Source organism: Cavia porcellus, unplaced genomic scaffold, assembly GCF_034190915.1.
Source record: "Cavia porcellus strain 051 isolate PalLab524CR breed Dunkin Hartley unplaced genomic scaffold, mCavPor4.1 scaffold_7, whole genome shotgun sequence".
In the NCBI taxonomy this organism is placed as follows: Eukaryota; Metazoa; Chordata; class Mammalia; order Rodentia; family Caviidae; genus Cavia; species Cavia porcellus.
The window spans coordinates 54,106,730-54,122,594 of record NW_026947490.1 but is presented as its reverse complement, the minus strand read 5'-3'; the positions used below and the strand labels follow the sequence as shown (position 1 = coordinate 54,122,594).

Here is a 15,865-nt window from a genome sequence, read left to right as displayed (position 1 = left end):
ATCCCAGCCCTCTAAGAGACTGAGGCAGGATGATTACAGATTTTAGCTCAGCTGGGCAACTAAAAGACTTAGATGCTGTCTCAAATTTTTTTAAAAATGGAGCTGTTTCAAAAAATTTTTTTAAAAATGGAGCTCACCGAGAGGGAATTGGGTTCAATCCCAGTCCCAAAACAAAACAAAAACCACGCACGAATCGCATTTTCCTGGAATTTCTGGACGCAGAAAAGAAAAACGACTAAACCGCCCATCAAATGACTAGCTCTCAGCAAAAATTTAAGCGCAAAAATAACGTTAAACGGACAACCTATGCTAATCCGGCTGGCTGGGAGGAGCCAAACCGCAGAGCCAGGCAGCTGGGCGGGGCAGGCAGGTTTAGGTGGGGCGCGAGGCGCCGAATAGGTGAAGTGGGTCACGTGACGCAAGGGGCGGGAGGAGGAACGCTGTGTTTGGCCGGGCACCTTCCCGACATTCAGGCGGGCGGAGCCGATAACCTAACAAACGTCTTCGGAGCGCCCGGGGGCGGGGCGTCCGGGCGCGGTTTGAAAATCCGGGAGCCGAGGCCTTCCGCTCAGTTGGCTTTTCGGTTGGGGGTCGCGGAGGTGGGGTAGTGTGCGGTCGGGCCGAGACGCGGGGTGCAATGGCGACCTTTGTGAGCGAACTGGAGGCGGCCAAGAAGAACTTGAGCGAGGCCCTGGGGGACAACGTGAAGCAGTAAGGGCGGCGGGCGCGCAGCCTTCAGCTCAGCGCGGGGGGCGCTGTCGGGGCTCGGGAGGCGACCCCGCGGGGAGACCGTGCTCTCCGACCCGGGCCTGGGCAGCCTGGCGTCCTCCGGGGCGCTGCGGGTTTCGGGTGGGGCCGGGGGCGCCGCGCTTCTGGGCCCCAGGCGCAGTGGGGCGGCTCAGCGTCCGGCGGGACGCGGGGGAGCCCAGGCCCGGCCCCCCGTGTCGCGACTGTTACTGGGAGGCTGTAACTGTAGCAGGCAGCAAACCCGTGCAGAGCCCCACGGCGGGGCCGGGCGGGGGCGGGGGCGGGGGCGGGGGCGGGGTGGGCGCGGTTGATTTGCCTGTCTGTTGCCAGCCGCGCTCCTGGCTCCGAACCCCAGTCCCCACAGGGACCCACCCTTGGCGGCCTGGGGCCAGGCCGGGGGATACCGCGGCAGGACCCCTCCCCTTCCAGGAAGAAGGACGTTTCTGACACTTTCGGTTAATAGCTTTATTTTTCAAAAATGTAGTAAGTAGCTGGGCGTGGTGATGCACACTTGTAATCCCAGCTCTCAGAAGCTGAAGCAGGAACATCACTGCGGGTTCGAGGCCGGGCTGGGCTACATAATGAGTTCAAAACCAGATTAAATTACGTCGGGAGATCCGGTCTCAGACTCCCCCCCCCCCCAATCTAGGAAGCACTTCTCAAAATTTAAAATTTTAGTGCCCTGTGTGGTTGCTACTGGATGACCTCTGCGGTGCCTTCTCCATTTTCACTACTCAGTAGATGACTTCCAATGATGGTAGATGAACAAGGTATATGGGAATACTTTTTCTCCAGTACTTTATTTTCAGCCATCTCTTTATTAACACTGGATTACATTACTTAGCCTGCGGTGTCGCAAATGAATTTCGGAGATTTTTCCTTCATGTGAGATTTTGGGGTAGCAGTTATGGCCTTTTCCTCCTAACAAAAGACAAGAAATCAGACAAAGACTGAATTTAGCAGCAGAATTACTTCATTTTTTGTAAACCTTAGGTGACTTCAAAAGATATAGTGGCCTACTTAAAAGTCACACTTTAATATTTGTTTACTGTCAGTTTAGTCCTTACTAATTTATTAAACACGCTTATTTTAAAAGGTATGCTTGACAACTTTCACACTCAGAGTAACTGTAGCCTTTTACATGTGTACTGCATTTTCACTGTGTTTCATCTACAGTGCTTACAAATATTTGAAGGTGAATGATTTCATACTACAGTAAATTTGAGAGACAGGACTTGTGTGTTTGATTGGCTTTAACCTTGATTAGATACAACGTTGCCCTCCATGATTCCATAGTTAACTACTCGAACACAGTGAGTTAAGGATTGCCAGACATAGTTTGAAGAGAAAAAAAAATGCCCGGCATGTTTTGTTCGTGTCTTATTATGTATCTAAAGGCGGAAGCTGATTTTCTAATGTTGGTCCAATATGGCTGGATGTGGGTGCATCTGTAGCATGAATGCATAGTAAAAATGTAACCAAAGGTGTCTTTGCTAAGAAAGCTAATGGTGCAGTGTTGATTGTTTTGCTTTTGTGTTGCCATTCTTTCATTGCCCTGCTTCCCCTTTGGTTCCCTAACAGGTGCCTGTGGTTAAACAATCTGTAATAATGCTATACACTCATGTCTTCAGAAGCAGTTTGCTTTGGTTTGTACAACTTGGCCATTTAAACGTAGTCCTGAGTGGTGACGGGTAAAACATAAAATTATGCAGAGAGCCTGCATGGGAACCATTACAGTTTACCCAGTGACCCCAAATGTCCTTTATGTATGCCAGGTCAAGTTGTCACCTGTGTCAGGTTCCACAAGGACGTGGACACTGCTAGCAAACTCACTTTGTGTAGTATCAGAGTTTATGTTCAAATAGATGCTGAATATTTTTGAAGGTTTGGTGATAGAGTACTTAATTTTCTCCAGGTACCTCCAGTGTTTCCTGGTCCAGCTTTTTGCCACTCCTCATCTGTCATCCTTACTTTCCTAGAGATTGGCTAACTCTGTTTTGGTATTGTGAAGGGAAGTATGCATTTGTCTGCCTCATGCAGCAAACTAATAGGCAGCAGGACTGGGGAGCAAACCTTCAATTCTTGATGGCAGTTCTATTTGGCTGGTGGAAAGTCTGTCTTGAGGACAAATAACATCCTACTGGCAGAACTTCCTGGTACAGCCTTGACTTAATTCTGAAACAAGTTCACTCATGCCAAATAGGTTCTATTTCTGTCTCTCCAGGGCTTTTAAATAGTAAAGGTATTCTGTTATGATCTTGTGTTGAACACAATGGAATAAAAAAAGACCTTTGGTTTTCTGGGAAGATTTATTTTTCTCCTTTCATGGTTTTTCCTGTGTTTGTTGTTTCTTAAAAAGAATAACCAAGTGCCCTGCCAATCTGAAGGCTGACGCAGGAGCATTGCTTGAGTTCCAGGAGTTCAAGGCCACGCTGAGTAACAAAAGCAAGACCCCATCTCCCCAAAATAATACAGAAGTGTCTACTCTTGAAATTCCTGATGACATAATGACTTGTGAGTGTGTGAACACTAGGTGAAAGGCTACTGGGTACTACAGCTAAAAATGCTTTGCTGTTGACCAAAGTGGCAGTGTCTTAAGTCTTGCGCCACTCTCTATAAAAGCTATGGGTTTTAAAATGCACAGAGACCCAAAACTGTGCACCTGATTACATGCACAGCTACTTACAGAGTTACATATTAACACAACCTGAAGCCTGTGCACTTGTGGGGGAGAAGCCCTTCCTCTGTGGATATATATGACACTGTGTCAAACCATCTCCTTTGGGAATTTTTAAAGTTTTCTACCATTGGGGGAACTCCAGGGAGCATTGGAATGCAAGATGAGGTTGAGCTGAAGGTAGTAATTTGTAGAGTCACTTCTAATCCTGTTCCACCAAGGCTTCCTTAAACAGGATGTGAAAGATATATTTTCTCTTGTTGCTTACAATGTTGCTAAAGTATCAAAGGTAAAATTTTTTTCTATCAGTTATTTATTTAGTCATTTTTATTTTTAAGTGCAGGTTTTTATTTTTAAAACCACTAAGTGTCTCATGGCCTTGAGTCTTGTCTTTGTGGTAAGAAATTTAGAAACCTATTTTTTGAGGCAGTTAGATTAAAACTTGAGTTCATCGGAAGGGAAAGACATCCTCCAGAATAAGTATAATAATCACACCCCTTCTCTTAGAACACAACTGCATGTTAAAGGGGGACTCTGTAGATTAGGAATCCCTAAGGTAAGAAGAAGTCTTTCAGAAAGGTGTCACTGAGAAGAAAGGGTACAACTGTGGTTTTTAGCTGGGTGGCTCCAATTCTCAGAGAATCTGGCTATCTCTTTCTAGGGAGAACTTTCTGTTTCTTTGCTGCTATTCTGATTCCTAGATGTTCTAGTTTGCTAGAACTTGCCATGACAAAATATCACAGACGGGGAAGTTTAAACAGCAGAAATTTGCTTTATTGCAGTTCTAGAACCTGGAAGTCCTAGATCAAGATGTGAGAGGGTTTGATTTCTTTGGAGGCTTCTCCTACGGACATCACTTTCTTGTGTGCGAGCATGGTCACCTGTCTGCATGTGTCGGGAGTCTCTGTGTCCTGATCTCTTACAAGTACACCAGCTGTACTTGATCAGTACCCACACAAGTGGCCTCATTTTAATTCCTTGACCTGTTAAAAGGTTACATCTACAAATGTAATTACATTCTGAGGGATTGGGGTTAGGGCTTCTGCACACTGATTTAGGGGAAGATAAAATGCAGACAATGATTCTTCAAATTTCCTTCCCTGGGAGTTGAAGCAGCTGAAGTGAACTTGGGGAAGAAGCAAAATCTGTCCTTTAATATTCTCTTTCTGCTTCTTCAGATACTGGGCTAACTTAAAGTTGTGGTTCAAGCAGAAGATCAGCAAGGAAGAGTTTGACCTGGAAGCTCATAGACTTCTCACACAGGACAATGGTAAAATGATTGTCTGCGGAGTTACTTTATTGCCGAGATTCAAGAAATTAAATTGTTTGAAAAGTAAAATTTTAGTTTTAATGACATATAAGGTCATCTTAATGTGGATATTTAAAATAAAATGTGAAGGATGGGGACGTTCAAAAATCCTTTCAAGCTAGACTAAAGTAGAGGTTTTCTAATGTTGACAATATTTTGTATTTGATTTTTGACAACTTTCCCTTTTCAGTTCATTCTCACAATGATTTCCTCCTGGCCATTCTCACGCGTTGTCAGATTTTGGTTTCTACACCAGGTAAGGCAGTGTGTGTCTTGTACAGAGCAGTTTTAAAGCAGGTGACTTCCTTGTTCTTACATTGTTTTGGTCTTTATTTAACCTTCCTCTACATTTTAGAGAACTTAAAAAGTTAAGTGAAAAGTGAGGAAGAAGGTAGGAGGGATAAAGAGAGGTAGGGAGGGTGAATTCTGTGGTGGGGAAACCGCAGTATATGTCGGGAGCCTGGACTTTGATTTGTATTCTAAGTAAGGTAGCTTTAGCGTGCATGTTAAGTAAGTAGAGAAAAGCAGCATAATGGGGAGGTTGGTAAAAACTTGGCTTGCTGCATCAGCCTAAAGAGTTGCAGATCGAAACATTGACTCCTTTGTGGAGCTAAGTAGTAGACTGAATTACAGTTTACCTCTTTAAGCATCTTAATTTTAATCAGGCAAAAAAAAATTATTGGGTACTTTAAAAACTTGTTCATGATAAAAGTTGTCCTGGACTTTGTTAGAAGCTTGGATTTACAGGTAGGTGCCTCTTACGAATATAAGTTGTCATCCCTCTCACCCCAAGTGATGAGGGTAATTCTGATTATTTTGTATCAAAATGCCATATTTTAACAAAAATGATAACATATTTTGTATCATCCCTCTGTGTGGTTATATCTAACTTTATTGTATAATAAAGACTCACATAAGGACTTCTAACCCCTAATTCTCCACTCTCAAAGAAGTTATTAGTGATGTTAAGCAGAGTGGGCAGTGGGCATTTGTCATGGAGGTTGGTGTAGAGGGATGGCTGCTCCCTTACCTCGTTAGGTAGTTATATTGTAAAGTACCACACACCCAGAAGGTGAATGAAATGATCACAGATAAATCTGGTTGGTAGGACTTAAGAGACACAGGTTCAAGTTGAGGTGTCACCACTAGCTTGTATAGTCAATTGCTTGGGGTTTTTAGATTTCACATTTATAGAATAGGGACAGTAATATCTACTCTATAATTTCATGAAAATACAGGTACAAAAATATAAAAATGTACTTTGAAAAGTAAAAAGCCATATACACATGAAGTCGTATTAGTAAGTATAGGTAAGCTGGTTTTAATTAAGTAAAAACATGATATTCTTCAGTGTGTATTATTTTTTACAAATAAGTGAAGAAATACCCCATTTGGAACCTAAGAATGTATTTCTTCATGGGACACTCAGTATTTTGTGAATGAGTTGTTTTCTGTTTTTCTAAGTCAGGCAGAAAAAATGATTTTTAACTACTAATCGAGTGACTGTAGCTCCTCACATCTCTGAGGGTGGTATCGCCTTATAGACTTGCATGAGAAAAGGGAAGCCCAGAAACTTGCCTGAAGGCCTGCAGACCACAGGGAAGAGTAGGATGAAGCATCTGAGTGCTAGGAAAACCCTTCCTTTGGCCAGGGTCAGTTCTTCTGACGTGCGTCCTCACAAAGCCTCTGTTCCCGCAGCAGCAGCCACCTGTACGCTCTGGCCTGCAGAAAGTTCACTTCATTGTCATGTTACTTAGCATCCACTTGCATTTATCTGGAGTTGATCTCTTAAGAAATCATTGATGATTGTCTGAACTTAATAGCAGAGATCAGGCTGTGCCAAATTAGACATCTCTGCCTTGTTGCCCTGTGTTCTCTGAGATTCCCTTAGTTCTTTTAGGCTGCTTAATACATTCTTTAAGTCGACCATTTTTATAGTATTCTCTTGTTTATGGCTACGTGTCTTCTCAAACTTTTCTAAGGTACCAGATAGAAATTTGGCAGACTTTTTTGCATTCCTGCTTTAGGATGTCTATTAAAGATCAGTTAACAGTTAACTTGGTCTTTCTTATCCTGGGCTGTCATTTGGATGTGGCTTATCCACCGTGGGCTCCTGTGTTGGCCGCTTGGTTGTCAGTGGAGCAGTGGTGAGATGTGGAGCCTGGCAGTGGGTCAGTAGGGGGGGTGCCTTGAGAAGGGGTTTAGGAAGCGCCTTTGGGACCCCTGAGCTTGTCAGAAAGTGAGTTTTTATGAAAGCAAGCCACAGTCTGACCCCTGAGTTGCTTTCTCCTTCCCACTGGCTGTGTGCTGTTGTCCTCTCTTGAGCGTGTGCTGTCTGCCACGGTTCTCATTGGTGCTGAGCTGATGCAGGCGCCCTGTCCGGGCATCTCCAGGACTCTTAGCTAAATGTGTCCCTCTCCTTTGTAAAGTTAGCCTGCCACAGGTGTCTGGTTGTAGTGCTGAAGGAGGGTTTACAGCATCATGTTCCCGAATGTGGTCACGTGTGGTGATTTGTTTTCTTACCAGTTTAAAGAGGTGTAGGATAAAACTGTGTGGAGACTGCCTTAATGAGCTGACGGGAAGCCGGGCCTTCAGCTGGGGTCCTCAAACACTAGCTTGAGGGAACTTTGCTACAGGGTCCCAGTATCTTTACAGCTGCCTCAGTAAGTTCGACAAACTTGGTCTAGCGTGACTGGAGAAGGGTCATGCCTCCCTCCCCAACTTCCTGGTCCCTGCTCTGTCCAGCGCACATGTGCAAGCCAGCAAGCAGCCACTGGGGTGTCTTTGCCTCTGGGGTGTGGCCTGCAGCCATGGTTTGGTGTTTTCCCATCACTGTCTCAAATTTTTTTTGTATCCCAAGGTCCTCTTGTTTTTCTTTATTGTATACTGAGTCAGGCCCTGGAATGAGGGGACGTGTTCATGTGGATGATTTTAAATACAGACCTGCAGTTAATAATGGCTTTCTGTCTATGGACCCCCCCCCCCCACGCCCAGTTTCCACTCTCCCGTGGGCTTCAGCTTGGCTTTGACCTCATTTGCTATCTTCTTGCCTTTCTTGGGTGGTAACTTCCACATGTTTTTTGTTTGGCAGCGCCGTGCTAGGCCATCGTGGAAGTCACTGAGCTGTCATCTTCCGTTTTGTCTCTGCTTGGAATGTGTGCCGTTCACCCTTTTCTGTTCTCATTTCAGTGCAGATTTTAAAAGGGAAGAAACTCATGTGCTTGGTTTACCATCTGGGCTCGAGGAATCTGTCCTGCTTTTATCATAATACTACTGAGATACAGAGTACTCAGTAAACATTTATTTCAAATGTAAAAAGCAAATTTGTCTTTCTAAAAAAATAATTTTGGTTGCAGCTAGAACAAAATGTGATGCGAGAGGATTTATAATTTTGTGGAGAAGTATAAAGAGAAGGTCTCACTTTGGCCATTTGTGATTTCTTTTCATTGCTTGAGAATGGCCCGCATTTTAGTCCCAAATGAAAACACACGTGGGCTGGGGATTTAGCTCAGTGGCTCAAGTGCTTGCCTGGTAAGCACAAGGTCGTGAGTTTGATCCCTGGTACAAAAACAAACAAACAAAATACACTTAGCAGTTAACAATTGTCATTATTTCCACTTATGGCAGCTGTTTTTCTTTCTTGCAGAAGGTGCTGGATCTTTGCCCTGGACTGGGGGCTCTGCAGCCAAACCTGGAAAACCCAAGGCCAAGAAAAAGCTTTCTTCCGTTCGTCAGAAATTTGATGTAGGTTGTTTCCCAGCAGATCTTGGTAACCAGTGGCTTAAGGGTCATGGGTGAACTAGGTTTAGTTTTTGAATATACATGAATAGATAAGAGTTGGAAAAAAGAGTAGGGTCAAGAGAGGAGTCGTAAAGGTTGTGAGTTAGACTGTTGAAAATTCTTGCTTGTTCCTTGTTAAATATTAATATGTTATCCTTAGCCCTTGTTTTCAGTGATGCAAATCTAAGCCTGGTTTTCTCTCCTTCAGTATTTCCCTTGAGTGAATAGTGTTTCTCAGCTCTTGAAGGATCTTTTCCAAATGCCATGTTGTAGAGGCCTCTGTGAGGCGCCTGATGATGCCCAGATGGGTCCTTTTGGAACAGTGTAGGCCTTTTGGCCATAAAATTAATAAACATTTTAGAATAACTTGAATTTTCCAGTGTGTATCTAGGGAAAGACGTTTTACAGAAGTATCCATTTGAAGGGTAGACTGGGTATTGATACCTTCATTGACTGACACCAACGTTTACTTCTTTCTACCTTTACCCTGTGGTTTTTGTCAGTATATACTGAACATCATATTCAGTATATAGGGTCTCATCTTTTCCAGAAATGCATCCCTGGTTTAAAAAGATACCTTCAATATGAAATAGTTTTATACTCAGAAAAATGAAAAATAACGAGATTGGTTGTTTTAAGAGAACTTTTCATTAGTACATGAATGCAGTACATAATGGTTACATTCATCATGGGTAGTTGGTACATGCATATAACACATCTTAATTCCTTTTTTACCCCTTCCTAGAGTCAATACAAGCAAACCTGGACAGACTATCTTTACAACAAAAGTTTCTTTTTTTTGTGGTGCTGGGCTTCAAACCCAAGGGTACTATACCACTGAGCTACCTCCTCAGCTGTTTTTAAAATTTTGTGATGGGGTCTCTCTACCTTAGCTTGTAATCTAAGCAAACTTGTGATGCTCCTGCCCCAGCCTCCTGAATAGGATTAGGGGTGTGTGCTGCCATCCCTGGCTTCTACAAAATCTTTGGGGTCTGAGCCAAAACTAGCAAGAGTAGTGATAATGGGGGATGAATGGGCCATCAGTTTACTGAAGAAAGCTGTGACTTTATGAATGAAAAAGATTTTAGATTGTGTAACTATGTCCAGAAAGGTTATGTATTGAGAATTGTAAGTATAAAATAACAGTAACTATATTGTGAACACAGTGTTGCAGTTTTATCTTGAAGCATTCCTTAGGTTTAAGTCTTCACCTTTTCAGTATACTTGTGTATCTATTCCTGCTATTTCTATTCTTTCTTTGTTTCTTTTCTTTTGAGACAGATGGTGTCTATTCACTATATAGTTTAGGGTGCCCTTGAATTTATTATGTAGCCCAGGCTGGCCTGGAACTCTTGGTGATCCTTCTGCCTTAGCTTCCCAAGTGCTAGGATTGCAGGACTGTGCCACCATTCCTAGCTTCCTTCTGTTATTTTGAGCACAGGGGCGTACATCCTGTGATCACCTAGGTGCTGACTGAACAAACTGTGAATACATATGTTATTCCCTAAACTTGTGATTTATGTGTGTGTGTGAACAAGTTCCCCTTTTACCTTTTGTTATTTTCCCCCATGTTGTATAGTTTTTCTGGCATTAATTTATAGGATCCCCAGTTCAATGCATGATTACTTTTTTTTGTATCTTACTATGTTTTATTGTGATGAATGACTGAAGTTTTTACTCACAGCATAGATTCCAGCCTCAGAATCCCCTCTCTGGAGCTCAGCAGTTTGTGGCCAAGGATCCCCAAGACGACGACGACCTGAAGCTGTGCTCCCACACAATGATGCTCCCCACCCGAGGTCAGCTGGAGGGGAGGATGATAGTGACTGCCTACGAGCATGGGCTGGACAATGTGACCGAGGAGGCCGTGTCAGCTGTGGTCTACGCGGTGGAGGTTGGTTCTGCTCTTGGCAGAAAGAAACAATAGGGGTCGAATGTGACAGGCTTGTGCATTGTATGAAGTTGAAGTTGCCATAAAAGAACGTCAGTCAGGGGGGCTGGGGATTTAGCTCAGTGGCATAAGTGCCTGCCTTGCAAGCAGGCAGTCGTGAGTTCGATCCCTGGTACCGATAAAAAGACAAAAAAAAAAAGTCAGTTTTCACCCCTGAAGTTGTTTTCTTTTTAGGGAGAAAAGCATCGCATTCTGAAGCACTGCCTTCAGTCAGTAGACTGAGCTTTCAGAAAGACTGCTGATGCCATCGCACTTGTGTGCAGTCTGGTGTTTGATTTGTCAGCAAGGGGACCTTTGCAAAGGAGAGAAGGGAGGCTGGAAATCTTAATTCGGGTCCCTTGTTTTTGCTGAGTACAGCACCTGAAGAGCAGGCAAGTTAGCGCCTGAACCATGAGAGTCTTGTCTCAGCTCACCGTTGCACTCAGGCATTCGTTTATTTAGGCATTTCACAAACTATCCATTTCACCTGCCTGACAGTACTGAGGGGACGGTAGGTTATTTTCAGTTCTCTGGCCCTCATTTTCCTAACGTGTACGTCAAAAGCAGTAATAGCTGTCTCTGAAGGTTACAAATGCCAGATGAATTCTGTATGAAAACAGCACAGTGCTGTCTTGACTAATTCTTTTGTGTTTATTTCCTGTATATCTTATGTTGCTTTTTGAGAGCAAAGGTTCTTTTCATGCAGAGATTTTGATAACCAGTAAATGCCAAATCTGGAAACATTTTATTCCATTTTAAACCAAGTTTCAAGGTAGTTTGCCTTTTTTAAAATATAAGTTGTTTCCTAAAAGTCATTTTTGAGAGAAGTGTCAATTTAGTTACAGACATACAAAATTTTACCCTTTTTAAGGAGAACTAAATAACAATCAGCATGTCGCCATCTTTCCTATACCCTCTTGCTCTGGAATGGCTGGGGTAGAGCCAGTGACTCTCCTTCTTGTTTAGAAACTTTCCATTATTACTCAAGAAAAAGTTTTTAATCCTGCTAATAGACCAATACATGGTTCTGACGTGTGCTAACCTATCCCACTTTTCCATCTAAATGTGCTAAACAGTTTTTGGTTAATGAAAGATTGATGACTTGCTTCTAAAAAGGTTGTGCTATTTCTTTTGTTTTTACAGAATCACCTTAAAGATATATTGACCTCAGTTGTGTCCAGAAGGAAAGCCTATCGGTTACGAGACGGGCATTTTAAATACGCCTTTGGAAGTAATGTCATCCCACAGCCTTACCTGAAGAACAGTGTGGTAGCTTACAACAACTTAATAGAAAAGTAAGTGATTATGAATTTTTGCATCTACTCTTTGCTAGTGAGTTACATTCAGCTTCTGTAATGACCACTGTCATATAATGGATTATTGTGTTTTTGCAGGACTAAAGTGCCTTTGACAGCAATACAATTCTATTTTTTTAGGTCTTAGTCTTGCATACTGTCTAGTGAGTTGTTCTGGCACTTTTTTCTATCAGAGGCAGAATCCCAGAGTGGGCTGCGTGTGGGTTTAATGTAATGGCCTCCACTCTCAGTTGTGGAATGGAGACCCCACGGGCATTGCTTCCGGGTAGCCCTGAGTGGTGGGGAGCGGGCCTGCTCTCAGCTGATGCATGGACTGTGATTGCTGGGTCAAGGTTGCTGTCTTGGAGGTGAAGCAAGACTGTTGGAGGTTTTTCCAGGTCCTCCTCTGACTTGTAGCTGTAGCTCAGGATGGTAACCTGTGCTGGTGTCTTCTGATTGCTTTTGGCCGCCTGTTGTATAGATGTGGTCTCCTTAACTCAGCTCTGGGATTCCTGTGTCCTCATTCCCCGAGGGCTCCCAGGGTCTCTCTTACACCCTTTCTGAGGTGGCCCAGGTTACTTTTATCCAAGTATTCTCTCATTTTCTGAAACTTCCCATTCTTCCCCACACCCACAGCATAAAAAATTTTGTATGAATCTCACCCTTTGGGGAAAAAAAAGCATAATGGAATCTTCCTCGTAGTTATAGGAGTGATTGAATTTCCTCTCAGTACAGAAGGTGGTGTGTCTGCTGGCCAGTCCTGCTCCATGGCCAGTTAGGGAGAGGGGATGCCATTGAGGGGTACAAGTTTAGAGAAGAGTAAGGCTGGCAGGGTTGGCAGGCAGGACCGTGGTGAAGGACGAGAAAAGGCAGGCAGGTGGGGTAGGACAGCTGAGAGTTGGACAGGGCAGACGGTGTTAGTGGTTGTAACAGTGTCCATTTTGAGGCCATGGAGACCTCCAGAGAGTCACAAGGCCAGGTCGTTGAGCACCACTTTAAACTGAGTTCTCTGCTGAGGGGGTATGTGTTAACTCATTGATTAGCTCTCATCCAAGCCTATCTGTTCAGGATTGTTTGTAAGTCATTATTCTCTAGAGAAAACCAAACAGACAAAACATGGCCCTGTTAGCGTGGGTTGGAGGAGGTCTCTGACTGTGCCTAGAGGCGTTGGTCCCCTGCTGGCCAGTCCCTCTCCATGGCCGCTGTTCTAACAGGGCTGCTTTCATGTGATGCTTTAAACCCACACTGGTTGCAGTCCCACTCTTCTGTTTTTCCTCTTTGTTATGCTCTTCCTAATCATGCAGGTTGTCTCCCATTGAGCTATAAAGTAAAAATTGAGCCTGACCTCTCAGCTTGTGTTCTGCGGGGAAAATAAGCAAGATCTGGATTAATTTTCCCCATTCTCCAGTCTGCTCATTGTTTTTCGGGTGCTGTATCTTTCCTTACTATTCAGTTTTGAGCTACACACTTTCCCTCTTCATGTCATTTGTTTTCAGTTCCATCATATTCCTTCAGTTTTCTATTAATTTTTTTTAAATTGGAAGATGTTTAGAAGCAAGAATCAGTTTTGAATTGATATCCCGAGCTAAGTAAATTATTTTAACATTGTGGAGGAAGCTGGGTAAATGTAGTTGATTATACTTCATCTCTAGCTTGATAGATGGGCTTTCTTTAAAGATTAAAGTTACAGACAGCTTATGTATACACTGAGTGGGTTTCTAATGCATTTAAAAGTACTAATACAATACCTAGCAAACCACTCTAGTCTAGCTAGTCTCTTGTCTCCATTGAACATGCTGGGACTGTTTCTCAAATTGTTCTTTTCAGCCCTCCAGCCTTTTCTGCTCCCTTTGCGGGTCAGAATCCGTCTTCTCACCCACCCCCTGATGATGCTGAGCAGCAGGCTGCACTCTTGCTGGCTTGCTCTGGGGATACACTGCCTGCATCTCTGCCTCCAGTGAACATGTATGACCTTTTTGAAGCTTTGCAGGTAATTCATGACTCTTGAAAGTTTTATCTGGATTTATGGACAGGTTAAGAGATTCTTCAGGTCTGTAAGAAGATTCACTAATTTTTTTCCTACTTCTTGGCTGTTTTTCATGTTTTATTATTATTAAAGCCATTAATACTAGCCCTATTTTCCAAATCCTGAGCCTAGAAGTCCTTCCTATTTACCTTCCTCATTGTCTGTGTATCCAGTTAGAGAGAGAGAGAGAGTGAAGGAAAAACTATAAAACAATTCCTTTCTTATCTTGCACTTATTTTCGAATCTTACTGTTGTCTTGTTTTATTATCTCATTTGGGTTTCATTAGATGGTGACTTAAAATTGATAGATTGTGTGTCTGTTTTATTAGTATAAACCTTTCTTTTTTTAATGTTAGAGAAGTAAGTCTACTGACGTATAACTGGAGACATGCTCAATTTTAAATCCCAGGTACACAGGGAAGTCATTCCTACACATACTGTGTATGCCCTTAACATCGAAAGAATCATCATGAAACTCTGGCACCCAAATCACGAAGAGCTGCAGCAAGACAAAATCCACCGCCAGCGCTTGGCAGCCAAGGAAGGGCTTTTGCTCTGCTGAGTTAGGGTTTGAGGGTATGGGATGCTCACCAGATTCACTGATTATTGAAAGCTGAATGTTCTGAGGTTCACATTTCAAGGTTGAAATGTATAGTATATATATAAAACCTTTCCTATGGAAATGCAACCTTGAGTACACTTTGTGTTGCTACTATGAAGCCATTAATATAAATCTATGTGATATTGACCCATGTTTCTATGTATTTGTTCCCATTGATGGGAGCAGGCATTGAAGACATTCTGTGCCTGGAATGGGATGTTTAGGCCTCTGCATCGTGGTGTCCTATGGTCTACATATAAGATAGCTGACACCCTAAAGAAGCTGTCATAGCTCAGTCTGCATGATAGCAGGACATTGTGTCTGCCAGGTTTTTGCCTGTGCTGAAGAACTGTACTCATGCCTTTTGGTTGAAATAAACTATACAGTGTTAAAAGTCAGATACCTCCTTTAATAACCCATTTTAATTTTGCACAGCTACACATAGTCCCAACAGTTTAACTGTATACAAATGATATGGAAAGGCTGTGCTAGTATACAAAAGTCAAATCCTTTCTTCACATGCAAAACCAAAATCAAAACAAACAAAACTCTTGGAATGTAATTAATCTTCTAAAATGTATTCCAGTACCTGAAGTTTCTTTTAGCGTTTATCTGTCCAAAGACTGAAGGACATGCTTATTTATTCCTGTAGAATGTGTTAAGATACCTATTTGAACAAATTGGATTTATGCTGGGTTATTCTATTAAGTAGCTATTTCTATCCTTTCAAAGTCATAAAGTGAAAATAATTTACACTTGACAGTGTTACTGATAACCAGCTGTTTTATTTGGCTGTTTGTTTTACATACGTTGCCTTTTAGTCATGGGTAGTGTTGTATAGATGGATTTATGGAGTTCTAAATAATGCATATATAGATTTGTGTATATGGTTCACATACCTGGATCTGTGTATTTGATTTTGTACTTTAAATGTAACAAATAAATATTCTGGGAGAAAATTTTTTGTGGTTTATTAAACATAAAAAGAATATATCTTGCACAGAAATGGGAAAAACCTTGTTTTCTGAGATTTTGGCAGAGACTTTTCAATCAAAATGTACTAAGGTTCCTATTAAGGTACACCATTTCTTTTTTATAATGTGTAGGGTAAGACTAAAAAAGAAAAACAGCAGCTTAGTTTTAATTCTCAGGACAGGCCCTTTAGAATTTTAGGTGAGATAGTCCTCAAGAATTTAGTTTGCAAGAAACTGAACTGACACTCAAAGTGAATAAAGTGGTTCTATTTCAGACCACACCAGTGGGCCTCAGTGGCTCCCAAGGTGTATGGGGTAAACCTTACAAGTCGATACTCCACGTCTTGCTACCACTGTAGTAGCAGCCTCTGTAGGGTGTGTGTGGCACAGAAGAAATTTGAAGCTGGAGAATTCTCACTACTCTGCACCTGGCCTAAACTTGTCATCAGTCCTTGTGCTAGATCATAGATGCCAGAGGACTCCTTTTGCCTCCCCATCTCTTTCAGGTCTATACTGTGAAATAAAG

General features: G+C 42.6%; 1 protein-coding gene across 1 annotated transcript; it reads left to right on the top strand.

The window, feature by feature from the left end:
* Positions 1-514: 514 nt before the first annotated feature.
* On the top strand, positions 515-15,324 carry Tada1 (transcriptional adaptor 1). Its single transcript, XM_063253596.1, has 8 exons — positions 515-711; positions 4,603-4,694; positions 4,924-4,989; positions 8,380-8,477; positions 10,198-10,407; positions 11,587-11,738; positions 13,566-13,728; positions 14,174-15,324. Exons 1-8 carry the CDS (start codon positions 638-640, stop codon positions 14,324-14,326), a joined length of 1,008 nt encoding a protein of 335 aa, XP_063109666.1. The 5' UTR covers positions 515-637; the 3' UTR covers positions 14,327-15,324.
* Positions 15,325-15,865: the final 541 nt, after the last annotated feature.